At 37.1% G+C, this 15,474-nt stretch overlaps 1 protein-coding gene across 4 annotated transcripts in view; it reads right to left on the bottom strand.

Moving 5' to 3' along the window:
* rock2a (rho-associated, coiled-coil containing protein kinase 2a) overlaps positions 1-15,474 on the bottom strand; it is a 259,822-nt gene that overhangs the window by 136,640 nt on the left and 107,708 nt on the right. For all 4 annotated transcript variants that reach the window (XM_063037545.1, XM_063037552.1, XM_063037559.1 and 1 more), the window contains exons 5-8: positions 14,006-14,266; positions 12,839-12,983; positions 10,026-10,164; positions 746-837 (exon numbers count right to left, since the gene is read on the bottom strand). In XM_063037545.1, the coding sequence (XP_062893615.1) occupies positions 746-837; positions 10,026-10,164; positions 12,839-12,983; positions 14,006-14,266 (637 nt within the window). The remainder of the gene's footprint in view (positions 1-745; positions 838-10,025; positions 10,165-12,838; positions 12,984-14,005; positions 14,267-15,474) is intronic.

Genomic DNA, 15,474 nt, shown 5'->3' with positions numbered 1-15,474 from the left:
CCTCCAAACTTCATGTACAAAATACACACATTTCATTTTAATAACCAATTTAACTACCTTGTCCAACATTAGCATCCGTCTTGCACTGGTGTATAATCATAGCATTTGTTTTAACATTCAAATATTTACAGCATTTTTGATCAGTTGAATACTTCTCACAGGGAAAAATACACAAACAACACAATATTCAAAGCATTTAGAAAATAAAATGTTAAGGTTAACATTATCTGATCAAATGCCACTCTCTGAAGTCAGTTCAGCTGACTGCAAATATAATTTAAGATTCAATGCTAAAATTATACATGCATTTAGTTTAAAATTTAGAATTGCCAGAGCAATTAAGCAACCTCTGAAAGATTCTTTGGAAGGTGAAAGTCATCAGACTCACATATCAGATTTCCACATATTTTACATTTTTCTATTACCATGATGTTATTTCTGTTGATATATCAAACTGTTTTAAATTGCAGCATTACTTGAATGCCTCTTCCATTGAGACATTAAGACTGAGTGATCTTTAAGCACTTTAACCACTGCTTTGTCTTCAAAGCCAAAAAAAATCACTGCTTCAAAGTGAGAAACTATATTATTGAATCTAAGTATTCATGACTTCAGAGCATACAAATACTGTAATTTACTGTTAAAGGATTTTCAAAAGTTAAACTATTCAAGCAGTTTAACTTTCTTAGTTATTTGAAATTACCAGTGTGTTAAACATACCCTTATCATAATCATTAGTACTCACCCTCACGAATATTGTCCCATGTCCACTGATCGTTTTTGAAGAAAGGGTGACGCTTGATTTCTTCAACTCCATTTCTCCCTAAGCGAACTTCCCTGAACATTACAATTAGTTGGAATGAGAAGTTAAATCAAGATAAATCAAATCATTATGTACACTGACCATGAATTCATTAGCAGTGAATGTGCTTTACTATTTTTTAATATGCCAAATGCTTTCACATTTTAGTCAATAATCAACATCGTTAAATGCTGTATTCTGCCACGTGTGGAGCAATGCCGCTTAAACACTGAAACACTGTGAACGTTTTGGGGGAGGGTCTCAACACAGTGGAAAAAAGCTACCAGAGCTCAAATGCTGCCAAATTATAGCAAGAATTTGTATTACAAACAGCCAACAGTAAGATGTTTAAACTGAGAATTCAATGCAATCAATACTCTACAAGGAAAATATTTTTTTATCCTGAACTGCTAACAATTTACTTTCTAAACTGAGATAATATTTAAAACTCAAGTTATGTGCAGTAGAAAGACTGCTGCAGCATACTGAACCATTCCCATCTTAGCTAATTATGTACAAGAACATAAAATATCCATTAAATATATTACTTTTTAAAATGTTTAATTGTAACTAAGTTTTCTAGAATTAATTCAAACCCAAGAGATTAAAATTTGAATTACCATTTTGTAATGTGAGCAACTGGTTCAAATATTTCCAGTCCTAAATTTAGTACAAACAGGAAATTATCTGCACGTGCTGAAAGTGCTCCCAAGTCCTTTATTTTTTTAAAGAATGACAACATTCAAATGAAATTGAGGAGAAATAACATTCAAATACTTAGATTATTTAATGTTTGTTCAGACACATTTTAGAATGTAATAGCTGCAAAATTAACCAATCTCAGATTAACTGAAACAAAATACACCAAGGATCAAACCAAATAAACTATTTCCAATGAACAATAGCAGCATGTCCTTAGAGAGTGAGAGATTTATTTTTTGGAGTGGAGAAATGAGCATTAAATGTCAGGAGGAAACAGGAGGTGTTTTGTTTTAATGCAGGGTAAGAGAGGTGCAGATCTGAGTTAAGAAACTTCCATACTTTGCAAGTCTCCCAGATTGACACTGTGGGTGCAAGAAGGGCAACAGAGAACATCCCAGGACAACATGTCAAAGTTTGGCTGCAATATTCGAAAAGGAACTTTCCACATGGACTGGTGTCATCCTGAACATACATTGCAGAAAATGTGGTTCTGCACAAGGGTGACTTGCACCAGGAAGTGTCCAGAGGAATTTTCTGAGCAATATTAAACAACTGCTTTGATGGTGGGGGAAAATTTCAATTGCACATTACTAAACAAGATAAAGCCATCAAATTTCCAAGCTATAGGTTCAGTAATACATCACACAGCAACTGTGATCACGTAGGAAGTTGAGTAGAGCATTTCAGTTTACCAGCATATGTCAAATTAAATTGTTTGTAGAATTACTATAGTGGAAACCAATAAGAATCTAGAAGAGTAGTGGACAATGAATCATAAATTAATCTCTGTCATCAATGGAGATTTGAACACAGCAACAAATAGATGGAGAATATTTTACACTTGGCAAATTTCATGCTCCTTTTCCTGTACCCAATTTAACAAAAAAGAAATAAAAATGGAAACTAGTAGAGATATGCAGCATTTGTGGAAACATTTAATTTCATGAGAAAGTAAGGTACATAACCATTTCTTATCTAATTAAGTTTAAATCATAAACAGGTACAGAGACCAGGAAATAAGAGATCAACAATGAAGGTCTGTTGGGTTGATGTATGTTTGGAAGACTGGTTAAGTACTTAGTTAATAGATGAGGTGGTATTTTAAAAGTTTGTTTTTTTTTAAAATTAATATGGATTAGGAGGGCAGAAAGGCTACGTTGAGATTGGGGCACAAAGTTAACGAGAAACTAAAACCCTGATGTCAAGTCTGCATTCAAAATAGAGGAAGTTCCACAATGCATTACTCCATTGTGTAGTCGGTCGCCTAATGCTGAAAAGAACCACATCATGAGCAGCAGGTATAGAACACCAAATTGAAACACATTATATTAAAGGAAAAAAGAAAAACCTTAATATTCCATTTTAGAATTCATTGAAAAAATCTCCAATGTATACGGCAAGTGCATTACAATGGGTTCAGTACAAGGAACAAGATACCAGACATTTTATTGACAGTTGTTAATAGCTGATAATTTGCATTACATGATTATGCCATTATCAGACTTCCTATGGCAAAGTTAAATGGACAATTAACAAATCTAATAGCCACACAAAAGAAAAATCAAAAAAGCTAAGGGGCTAATGATGTTTTCATGGCTAACACTGGAGCAACACTAGCCACCCTTCAACTTGCAGCATTTCACAGTTCAGGCTGTTAGATTAAGTCATACGTCATGTACCAAGTAGTCAGAGATGCTACCTTAAGCTCCTGGTGGATTATGTTTAATTATCTAACATCTTCTCTCCACCATTGATAATACATTCCATAGAGGAAGAGCTAAAGACAGCGCCAGAGGGTGATTTCTCCCAATCCATCTGCGGAACAGTTTAAATTCTTCTCATTAATGCCTCTTCGTCCCTGTTCAAGGTGGCTGGGGTCCTGTCAGAATCCATGATCTACAGTTGCACTCAAACTGCGGTTCTTCACGGTGGCTGATTCCCACTCCCAGCATTTTCGATATCTCCAAAAGCAGCCTAAAAGACATGCATCTTTGGGGTGCGGCCTTGTGGACGACCCGATTGCTCACTGGTGTCGCTGAATGAAGATTCGTGGGAGATGAGAACATCGAGACAATGGGTGTGGCTGTTGGGGGCCTCTGCACTTGGACAATCGCACTCTCTCTCTTGATGGTGAGAGAGTTTGCTACCGATTCTTGAGTCGGAGAACTTGAAATAAAGTGGCGCTGCAGACTATATCACTGATGTGGCAGGAGTAATACCTCTCTCGCCCTTGTTAGTGGCATGTTGAATTGTTGAGATGAACAGCTGTTTTTGATGGACTCGAGATCATGGTCTCTTTGGAGGCTTTGCTATTGCTTGCATGCCAGGTAGTGGGGGGCAGAAGCTTTTGCTGAGTCGGGTGGGGGAGGGTTGATGCTTTACTGCTGCTTGTGCAAGGAAAGGGGGAGGGAGGACTTCGGGGTTCAGGCATTTTCCTGTCATTCATTCTTTGGGGTTTTACTTCTGTTTCATGGATGCCTGCAGAGAATTAAATTTTCGGGTTGTATATTGAACCATGGATTTATTATCTATCCAATCCCATTATGTCTCAGAGTAAACCATCATTAATCTCAATGTTACGTGGAAAATGCCCAATTGTCAATAAAGTTCAAAACAAATTTATTGTCAGATTACATATATGTCACCATATACAACCCTGAAATTCATTTTCTTGTCGGCATTCACAGTAAATACAAAGAAACACAATAGAATCAATGAAAGACCACGCGCAGCAACAAAGGCTCCATTTACTTGTTTTGAAGCATATAAGGTACAGCTGGCTTTAAGACTTAAAGGAGAAAGAACAGTAGATACAGGTGTCCCCCGCTTTTCGAACGCTCGCTTTACGAAACCTCACTGTTACGGAAGATCTACATTAGTTCCGTTTTTGCTAACAGAAGATGTTTTCACTGTTACGAAGAAACGCAGCGCGCGATAAAAAAGCAGCGCACACCTCGAGAAGCTGCTCCTCCCCGGGACGGATTCCCGCCAGCATTGCTTAAACACGTGCCTGTGAGCAGCTGTTAGCGAGGCGAGTTCTACGTATCGGAAAAGCCTAAAAGAGATTGCAAGAGTGTTACGCTTAGCATAATACTAGACATAATTAAGCATTTCAATCCTGGTGAACGAAGTAAGGAAAAAGTGTGTTTGGCTTGTGGAAGCTGACGAAGATGATGTTGAAGAGGTTTTGGCATCCCATGACCGAGAACTGATAGGTGAAGAGCTGATGCAATTGGAAAATGAAAGGATAGCAATCGAAACCGAATTCAGTAGCGAAAGTGAAGTCGTCCAGGAACTGAATGTGAAGCAACTGCATGAGATTTTCGCTGCAATGATAAAGTACGACTTTAATGCTGAAAGGGTATGTTGATTTAGGGCATACAGTATTTGCAAGATGGTTTGAGTGTTTACAAAGAACTGTATGATAGAAAAATGCACAAGGCTCAGCAGTCAAGCAAGCCTTCCACAGCAGACGACAAACCTCGACCTTCGACATCGAGGCGGGCAGTCATCGGAGAAGATAAGCTGCCTGCCCTAATGGAAGCAGACGACGATGAGATAACACCCCAGTGTTCCACCACCCCAAACCCCAGGCCGCCGACAGATACCGATTCGCGGAGAATACAGCAGTAGCCAGGAGGCACACAGCACATCTTTAAGAGAAAAGCCAAAATAAACAAGCTAATTAATTAGGTACCGCCTGGCACGTAATTAATTAGCTTGTTTATTTTGGCTTTTTTCTTAAAGATGTGCTGTGTGCCTCCCAGCTACCACTGCACCCCTGATACTTCGCAGATCGGTATCGGTTGGCAGCCCGGAGGGTGGGGGCAATTGCACCACCCAAACTCCGACGACTCAGTCTAACACATGCTATCAGTGTGCTCGGCGCGCTGTCTTTCCGATTCCCGTAAGTGATACTACACTGTACAATTTCTACTTTATTATTGTATATTTCTACTTTATATACGCTGTGTATTTTTACGTGTTATTTGGTATGTCTTGGCAGCTTCCTAGCTTAAAGGTTAGTGGAGAGATTGTTCTTGCCAACAGCGCTTGCGTGAGATTTTCTGCCGAAGGCGCTTGCGTGAGATTTTCGCTGAGCGATTGTAGAAAAATATTTCTACTTTATATAGGCTGTGTATTTATCATATCATTCCTGCTTTTACTACGTTAGTTATTTTAGGTTTTGTGTTATTTGGCATGATTTGGCAGGTTATTTTTGGGTCTGCGAACGCTCACAAAATTTTCCCATATAAATGAATGGTAATTGCTTCTTCGCTTTACGACATTCCGGCTTACGAACCATTTCATAGGAACACTCTACCTTCGGATGGCGGGGGAAATCTGTAATGCCAAACCCTTCAGGTGACGTATATGCAAGGGAAATGTCAATATTTAGACCAACATTTTATTGGTTGCACGCAATAGGAATCAGGCTATGGTCTTCAGCTGTGCAGGTGAATACATGGATACAGTGTATTTTGGTTGCGAAAGTAACAGTTCAGAGTCCAATGTTTGAAGGCACATTAATTGGAAAGTCAAAGTTGTAGTGCCAAAAAAAATTACATTTAAGAGGATATTACATTAAATACATCAGGTTTAATAAGAGAAACATAATAATTCACAAGTAAATTCATATTTATTTTCCAGCAGGTAGAACAAGATTCAGGAATATTGGACAGAGATGTACTTCATTCTTTTCCATACTTTGGTCAACTAAAACGGTTGCTACAGAAGGAAGAATCACCCTACTGAAGACACACCAACAAAGAAAGTCAAAGAAGTTGAGTGTCCAGCCTGGAGATAATGGCCTGTGTACTCCTGAGAGTACACACGCCCCTTTCTTCGACAGGACCAAGTCTGGAAGCATAGTCTTAACTCTTTTGACAATCAGAAATTATTAATGACAATTTTCAGAGGTTAAAAAAATGTACATTAACAGAAAATACCATTGAAATAAAGCAAATGAAATGAAGTCCCTGTGAGATGTTATTATCTTTTATTCATGTAGTCGACCCACACCTGCCTAGAATGCACTCATCTGTATCCAAGGCAGGTTAGTCCCTCGACATCAACTGAAAAAATGTGGCAAAGTTTCTTGTACTTCTTCCCAGCAAAAGATGAAAGTACAGATGACTCAAACAGCAGCAGTTTTGCATAATAATTTTGAAGCACACATCGTATTGTGATTATTTCATGTACAAAGAATAGGTGAGGACTTGTTTATTTATCTCCAAAATGAAGTGAAATCTTATTGGCAGCAATGGAAGAGCTATTTAATAACAGATATCACACCAAGAATAGGAGGGCAAAATGGAATGATCATACAAGGAGCTCAGCCAGTATCCATGTACTGTATAGCAGCAAAACCTGCATGGGAAAGAGATGAATTTCAATTAAGATACACCGTCATCTGCATAGTCAACTTTCTATCTCATGGACTCAACAATGAGCCATACCCGTTTGCTGTGCTACTGCTGGGGTTGAGATCTTTTTGCTAATAAATGACTTGTTACATTTTCCTGGAGGATCCTGAGTTGTTCGGTGATGTTAGAACATAGAACACAGAAAACCTACAGAACAATACAGGCCCTTCAGCCCACAAAGCTGTGCCGAATATGTCCTTACCTGAGAAATTACCTAGAGTTACCCACAGCCCTCTATTTTTCAGAGTCCCATGTACCTATCAGGAGTCTCTTAAAAGAACCTATTGTATCCGGCTCCACCACTGTCGCCGGCAGCCCATTCCACACACCCACCACTCTCTGTATAATAAACTTAGCCCTGCCATTTCCTCTGTACCTACTTCCAAGCATTTTAAAACTGTGCCCTCTCGTGCTAGCCATTTCAGCCCTGGGAAAGTGCACCTGACTATCCACAATCAATGACTCTCATCATCTTATACATCTCTATCAGGTCACCTCTCATTCTCCGTCTCTCCAAGAAGAAAAGGCTGAGTTTACTCAACCTATTCTCATAAGGTGTGCTCCCCAATCCAGGCAACATCTTTTTAAATCTCCTCTGCACCCTTTCTATGCTTTCCACATCCTTCCCGTAGTGAGGCGACCAGAACTGAGCACAGTACTCCCAAGTGGGGTCTGACCAGGATCCTATATAGCTGCAACATTACCTCTCAGCTCCTAAACTCAATCTCACGATTGATGAAGGCCAATGCACTGTATACCTTCTTAACCACAGAGTCAACCTGCGCAGCTTTAAGTCCTATGGACTCGGACCCCAAGATCCCTCTGATCCTTCACACTGCCAAGAGTCTTACCATTTATACTATAACCTGCCATCATATTTGACCTACCAAAATGAACCACCTCACACTTATCTGGGTTGAACTCCACCTGCCACTTCTCAGCCCAGTTTTGCATCCTATCAATGTCCCGCTGTAATCTCTGACACCCCTCCACGTTATCCACAACACCCCCAACCTTTGTGTCATCAGCAAATCTACTAACCCATCCCTCCACTTCCCCATCCAGGTCATTTATAAAAATCACAAGAGTAGGAGTCTTAGACCCTGAGGCACACCACTGGTCACCGACCTCCATGCAGAATATGACCCATCTACAACCACCCTTTGTCTTCTGTGGGCAAGCCCAATGTGGATCCACAAAGCAAGGTCCCCTTGGATCCCATGCCTCACTTTCTCAATAAGCCTTGCATGGGTACCTTATCAAATGCCTTGCTGAAATCCATATACAATACATCTACTGCTCTACCTTCATCCATGTTTAGTCACATCCTCAAAAAATCCAGTCCGGCTCATAAGGCACAACCTGCCTTTGAAAAAGCCATGCTGACTATTCCTAATCATATTATGCCTCTCAGGATTTTCTCCATCAACTTACCAACCACTGAAGTAAGACTCACTGGTCTATAATTTCCTGGGCTATCTCTACGCCCCTTCTTGAATAATGGAACAACATCCAAAACCCTCCAATCCCCCGGAAGCTCTCCCAATCCCATTGATAATGCAAAGATCATCACTAGAAGCTCAGCAATCTCCTCCCTCGCCTCCCACAGTAGCCTGGGGATATCTCGTCCGGTCCCGGTGGCTTATCCAATTTGATGCTTTCCAAAAGCTCCAGCACATCCTCTTTCTTAATATCTACACTCTCAAGCTTTTCAGTCCACTGTAAGTCATCTCTACAATCGCCAAGATTCTTTTCCACACTGAATACTGCTTCCCTACTGACCTCCTCGTTTCTGATCTGAGTGTTCAGCATCAGGGAGAGGAACAATGAATCCAATGTTGCCAGACAACTTATAATCTTTTCAGACAAAACTGTGTGTTGGATACACAACTGTAGAAAGCTTTAGTATGTATATGAACTGAATATTTATTAAGCTCTTCCCTGACTATGCTTTTAAAATCCTTCCTGTTGCTGTGGTTAAACAGAGTGGCATGCATTGCCAGGAATATTTTTATATATTTTTTAAATACAGGTATCATACGTGCTATTTTCCATTCCAATGACACAACCCCCATATCTGAGGATTGGAAGATTATGTCATGTCCTTATATAATATCATCTCCACCTTCCTCAACCCTCCAATTCTCCAGAACCTCTCCCATCCCCATTGATGATGCAAAGATCATCGCCAGAAGATATCCAGAAATAGAATATCTCCTATCTGTTACTTATTTTAAACATAGCCGTTCTTTTAATACATTCCATCCCCACCCTGCCCATCAAATTTCATGACATCCACCTTCTTTACTGCTTCTCCTTGACAGTAAACTCACTTTGTGTTTCCCTTTGGCTTCCCTCCTGACTTATAATTGTTCCCACCTCTTAATATCTAGTCATTATTTACATTCTTAATAGTTGTCTTTTTGTTCACTTGCCCTCTCAACTTACTATATTCAACTGGTGCTTTATACTTTAATAAGGTTCTGTTGGTTGGATTGAAAACAGACAGTTATCAAATCAAAGACTAAAACGGCCATAAAAATTAATTCAAATGAATTAACGCCATCAAATAATTTTGGACAGAGTTTCCTGCATTTTAAATAAGAAAACTGTTACTGGTTTGCTATTTGGTCTACATTTTTATACAGACTACATTAACAAACTCTGCATTTATGTCTTCCTGTGCACAATCAAAAATCAGGTTCGGGCTAGATTATTGTTACTCATGTTTCATTAGTGGCCGCCAAAAAGGATTCACAATATCAATCAAAAAAAAATTCACCATTAACATAGTTTATCCTGCATTATTTCAAGCCTTCCTCAAGTTGACTAACTGCCTTCACATCGTTCAACAAATCTGACTTGAGATAATTGTGAATTAGTAGGGATAAAAATTCTCATGATATGAAGGGGTTTCGAAAATTAGAATTATGGATTTTTGTGCTTTAAATTACGGTAATTGAGCCAAAAATTTAATGACTATAAGATACATTAGATTTATATTTACTTGTGAAGTAAGCAACACTTTAACAGAGGAATCAACTTACACATTTGCTAATATTTAATACAGGCTTTTAAAATTTTGGGAAAATTACCTGTCTGTCAAGAAGGCACAGATGAGGTCTTTGGCATGCTTTGAGATTTCAACATCATCTGGAAAGTTGAGCGAATTTTTGTGATCCATAATTTTACTGTATGTACCCACAAGGGAATCCGCATAAAATGGTGTATCACCTGATACAGAGTATAAGAGGAATTCACATAAGGTGATGTACTCTTTAAAAAAATTCAAACACCTCAGCAGTATGTTAAATTCCCTGTCAGAGACGCATAAAATAAAAAGTAATATTTCACAGGATTTTTTTTAGCCACTCTGATCATAGCAGCAGTTATAAAATACGGCAGTTATATGACAGGGAGAAGTTGAGGAAACTAACTTTCTGAGTGGAGACTTGAATCAAGATACAAAAGTCATAGGTATCCATAGGTGATGAGGAAAGAACTTCCCAAAGGTGACATGAGATCAGAAGAAACATTCTCTGAACAAAGTATGTTTTTAGTCTCAATAAAAGTCTCGGAGCACAATAGTTTATAATTAAACTCTTACTTTAAGAAGCAGCATAACATTTTCTTGCAAATGAGAAAATTATGGAAAACACCAAAATAAGGCCAACATTGATACTGTAAATTCAGTATCAATAGACTTTGAACTTGCATCCCTATTTCAAATGGAGGGAAGGCATAGCATACAGGACATTCTAAAGAAATAAATCAAGGACACAGACTTGTCCGTGTAAACAAAATAGGTGTCAAAACAATGTCACTGAATTGCCACAAGTCCACAAGATTTTTATGATTTTTTATTCCTGGGGTTTAGTGGAGATGGGTGGGTATGCTGGAAGCATCTTAACTCTGAAATTCCAAATTCAAATCATTCCCATTTTAAATAGACACGTAGGATGCTCCATTTTCCAAACTAAAAACGAAAGAAAGGAAAGAAAAACTGAATTATTGACCAGGTGGCCTTAAAACAACTGATAATAAAAGAAAGAACAAGTAAAAACACATAAAATTCTCAACTTAGTAGCGTGGATCAAGTCTGAAGATAGCATATCTATTTCCGAAGGAGCGAATAAAGTTATGTACAGCAGAATATCTATCGATGTTATTTGCATAATTTCATGAGATACAACATAAAGGTCCTTCATAAGCAAAAGTTACATAAAATTACATGAAATTCACGCAAAATTCTTGACCTACTGCAAAATGATAGAAGACAGATAGTGGGGACAATCAGCAGGCGTTCAGAATGGATGGATTTTTTGGGACTGTATTTATAAATGGCAATTAAGAATAATTCAAGAAATGGGAAGGATCCATTGTTGTAATGACTTGAGATCCGAGATTGTGGAAAACTGTGGATTACATTGGAGGAACTTTTGCTCCATCTTTTAATGCTCAGTGCAACTTTTAGAAGCTGTAAAACTAGAGTCATTCAATACCCAGTGACTTGAAACAAAAATGGCATTCATTTATTAAAATTAGGGAACACTGGCACTTAGAGGTATACAGCACAGGGCTAAAAAGTATGCTGTTAGGCTGAAGTGGAAAACTGAATGCTGTTCTGTGCACCACACTAGACCAAGTTATTAACCTTTAAGGGCAACACCATTTACCAAAATGATAATCAGAGTCTGTATAAATTAACAACTGTGTCTGTATTGTCTGAATCTCAGAAGCTAAAATAAAGGTAAGAGATGGGGCATCATTTTAACACTATGTCCAGACCATTCAGGTGTGAGGTTATAAAACTCTTGCAAATGTGAAGAACGTGTGAAGCTCTTTAACAAATGATGGTTGATGCCAACACAACTATTAATTAATTTCCTATAACCACAGATATTAAGGGATATAGAATAAAGACACACAGAATTACTTTACAGATGAGCTATGATCTAAATGAATAGTGGAACAGATGTAAGGAATGCAGTGATCTGGTCATGTATCTTTATGCCTATTGTATATTTCAAGCATTTTATATTTAAATTAAACTTCCAGCAGACATGGCTTTTGTTTCATAGAATGAAAAATCAAAGCATTGGTTGTCTGCAATCTGATGTAACGAATGTGGACCTAAATCATTAGCAAAAGTGACTGGGGTTCTAATGACAAAGATAGTCTATTGTTTAAGTAAAAAGAGTGGGAAATTAGGAATTATTAACTTCCCTCTCACATCTCAACAACTTAAAATACACTTTATATCTGAGGAAAGGTCATCAATGTAAAACAATAACTCTTTCTTTCTCTTTACAAACAGGGCCTGAGCTGTTGAATATTTCAAGAATGTTCTGCTTCATTTAAAAACCATCTCTGATCCAGTGGAAACTAGGCATCCACAGGATTGATTACCAATGGACACATCTCAAAATTGGTTATCCACAATCAGAACTCATAGCATTGTATTAAAACACTAATCTTTAACCTCACAATCTACTATATCTCTCACTCTTAGTACCACAAAATGAGGGTTTAATTATTTGAGTACAAAGCATGCCAGGAGCAGTAACAAAAAGCAATATTACATGTTTGTAGCTGCAACGAAGAGTTAACTCACAAGAACATAAAAAAGGAATTGTCTGTGCAATATGGCACCTTAAGCCTGCTTGGCCACTTAGTAAGATCATGGTTAAAATAATCGTAACCAAAATACTACTTTTCTGCCTGCTCTTCATAAACCAACACTCCCATTGCCCAAAGAATTGTACGTCAACAGGAAAGGCAATATTTAGCTATCACAGGAGAATACATACTAACCATGAAAAATTAAATGCCGTAAAGAAGACATGTTTAACCATCAATTTCTGTTTCATTTATAATTTTAATACCATTAGCAAGCTTCTAAACTTACCAACCAACATTTCATATAAGAAAACTCCTACAGACCACCAATCGCATTCCCGTCCATAATAACCATCTCCACCCTGTGATTTGAGTACTTCAGGAGAAATGTAATCAGGAGTTCCAACTGCTGTATCACATCGAACCATTCCACTCTGTATATTAAGAGGATTATGAAACAGAAAAATTTACAAAATAAGTAACTCAAACACTAAAACGTTAATGTTTTAACAGTAGTTACACGATTACAATAAAGCCCATGGAACCCAAACATTTTGCACTTTCCAAAAGAGTGGCACTTTAATGAACACTATTCACTTTGTATGAAACACAAGGGAGCTTATTTACAGTAATAGTCATGTAAAAGGAAAAAAGCCTACATTAAATTTAGTAAAAGCTGTTCCCAATTGTGAATGAATGCATCAGATTAATCTCCATTTTTTAGCAATTATTATTACTCAAGCAAAAATAACTGCACTGGATGACTTACAATGAGAAATAATCTGTACACAATTTCCAGAAAAAAAAACCTCAAATTATTGGTCTGCTCTTATATGCAAAGACTGGAATCAATGCATGCATCAATGAATTTCAAATTCAAACCCAATTAGCAATATTTGTACAAAACTAATGAAGTTTCCATGCAGAATTAAACATCAGATACAATATTGCTTTGATATTAAAACTGCAATATTCCAACACATCTCAAACTTAAAGCAAAAATTTTTGAAAACAATAGAAAATATACCAATTGTTTCTTCACAATGGTTGTTGCTGCATGGAAATTTTGACTATTGCGCTAGTTTTGAAGGCCATGAATGAAATTATAAATGCCAATGCATTATCAGAAACCCAGAGTCAGGGAACAGCTGCCATTTCATGAAAAATGCAAATTAGCACATGATATGTTCAATTACATTCACAAGTAATGAAAAGATGAAGCTGTTTCAATCTTTACAAAGCAAAACAAATGAATGCTGCTTTTCTACAATTATTAAAGTAGACAGTTTATTCAACTAAATTACATGCAAATCATAAATCAGCCAAATTAAGAGTTCAATACCACAAATAAAAATCTTCAGTGGACAACTGCAATTATTTTTAACGTACAAGTTAAAAAAAAGTGTTTCCAAAAACTGTTAAACATTTCACATCTTTTGTATGCTAGTTAACTTACCGAATCCATTTTCATGCAAGTGCCAAAATCTGCCAACTTTAAGTGTCCTAGTTTGTCTAACAGCATATTATCAGGCTTAACATCTCTATGTATAAAACCCATTGAGTGAATGCCATCCAAGGCAAGCACTACTTCAGCAGTGTAGAATTTGGCCCATCTTTCAGGCACATCATAATTGCTCATGAGATTTACAAGGTCACCACCAGGCATATATTCCATAACCATGTAGAGATACCGGTCATCTTGAAAGGCATAAAATAGCTGCAAACAAAAGGTAGCCACCAGTTAAAATTCTTGAATTTTTAATAATAGTAAATGATTTGTATTCACTGTGTTGAATAGTGCCATTAAACATTTATTTTTAAGGATATGGTCTAAAATATTTTATGATAAACACACATATATTACCCACCTGTAAACTGGCTATCATTTTGTAATTCTACCTAATATACCAACAACTTCTATTTGGAAACTGTAAAAGTAAATTTCTAGAGCCATCAATATATTGATGGATTTTTAAAAAAATTAAAACAAAATCATCTTGTTCGATCCAAAGGATGTGTTCAGCTGAAATCAACCAAGAATGCTACGAGATCAAATGGTAGACTTTCTTTCAGAGCACAGATTTAGCTCTGTTCCTAACTACTCATGATTGAATTGACTATTGATACCTAACAGAGCCTAGTGTTGAAAATATTGACAGTATCTGTAAAGACATGGCAGACATTCAGTGAAGTTGAACACTCGTTAAAATACTATTGAGTATCGAAAGAGGGGTTAGATGAAATATTACTGAGTATAGAATGTTATAGGCAGGAAGTATTCAATTATCCCCAGAAGAGAAAAGAAACTCTACACCTTAGGAGAGGGAAAAACCAGGACAGAGGCACACACTCCAAAAACAAAAGGATAATAATGGGAGCTATAACTATATCCTTTGCTTCTGTAAATCTGCTCTGCAACAAGTGATTGTAGTTAAAAGAAGAAAATGACAAAGACAATGTGGTAAAAGGAAAGAGAAACACATTTGGCAGAAATACACTCAATTTTGCAAGGATCATTATATTCCATCATTACGAAGGAAGGTACATTTCAGGTAATAAAGTAGCTATTTACTATTAAAATTTACATTATGATTTGGCAATAAATGCACAGGAAAAATTCGGTGGTAGTCATCCTTCAATGCCTAAAACTTAAAATTCCTCTGGTAATTTCAGTGGAAAAAAGAAAATATACCTTAACAAAACTAACACCTTAACTAAAAGAATATAACCATTCTCGTTGAAAAAGTGCAAAGCTCATCTTTTAACAAATATTTAGTTCCTTTGAAAGATTTTTGGCTAGAAGTAATCACTATTTCTAAATGTAATTTCATATATATAACCGTTATTTCTTAAGGAATTATCTAATGTATACTATTATACAGTCCATTTCTAAAGGAGTCTCCTTTACACTCTCTCTGTTGTTAC

This window comes from Mobula hypostoma, chromosome 2 (genome assembly GCF_963921235.1).
Source record: "Mobula hypostoma chromosome 2, sMobHyp1.1, whole genome shotgun sequence".
Taxonomy (NCBI): Eukaryota; Metazoa; Chordata; class Chondrichthyes; order Myliobatiformes; family Myliobatidae; genus Mobula; species Mobula hypostoma.
The sequence above is the reverse complement of the archived record's forward strand: the minus strand, read 5'-3'. Positions and strand labels throughout refer to the sequence as shown.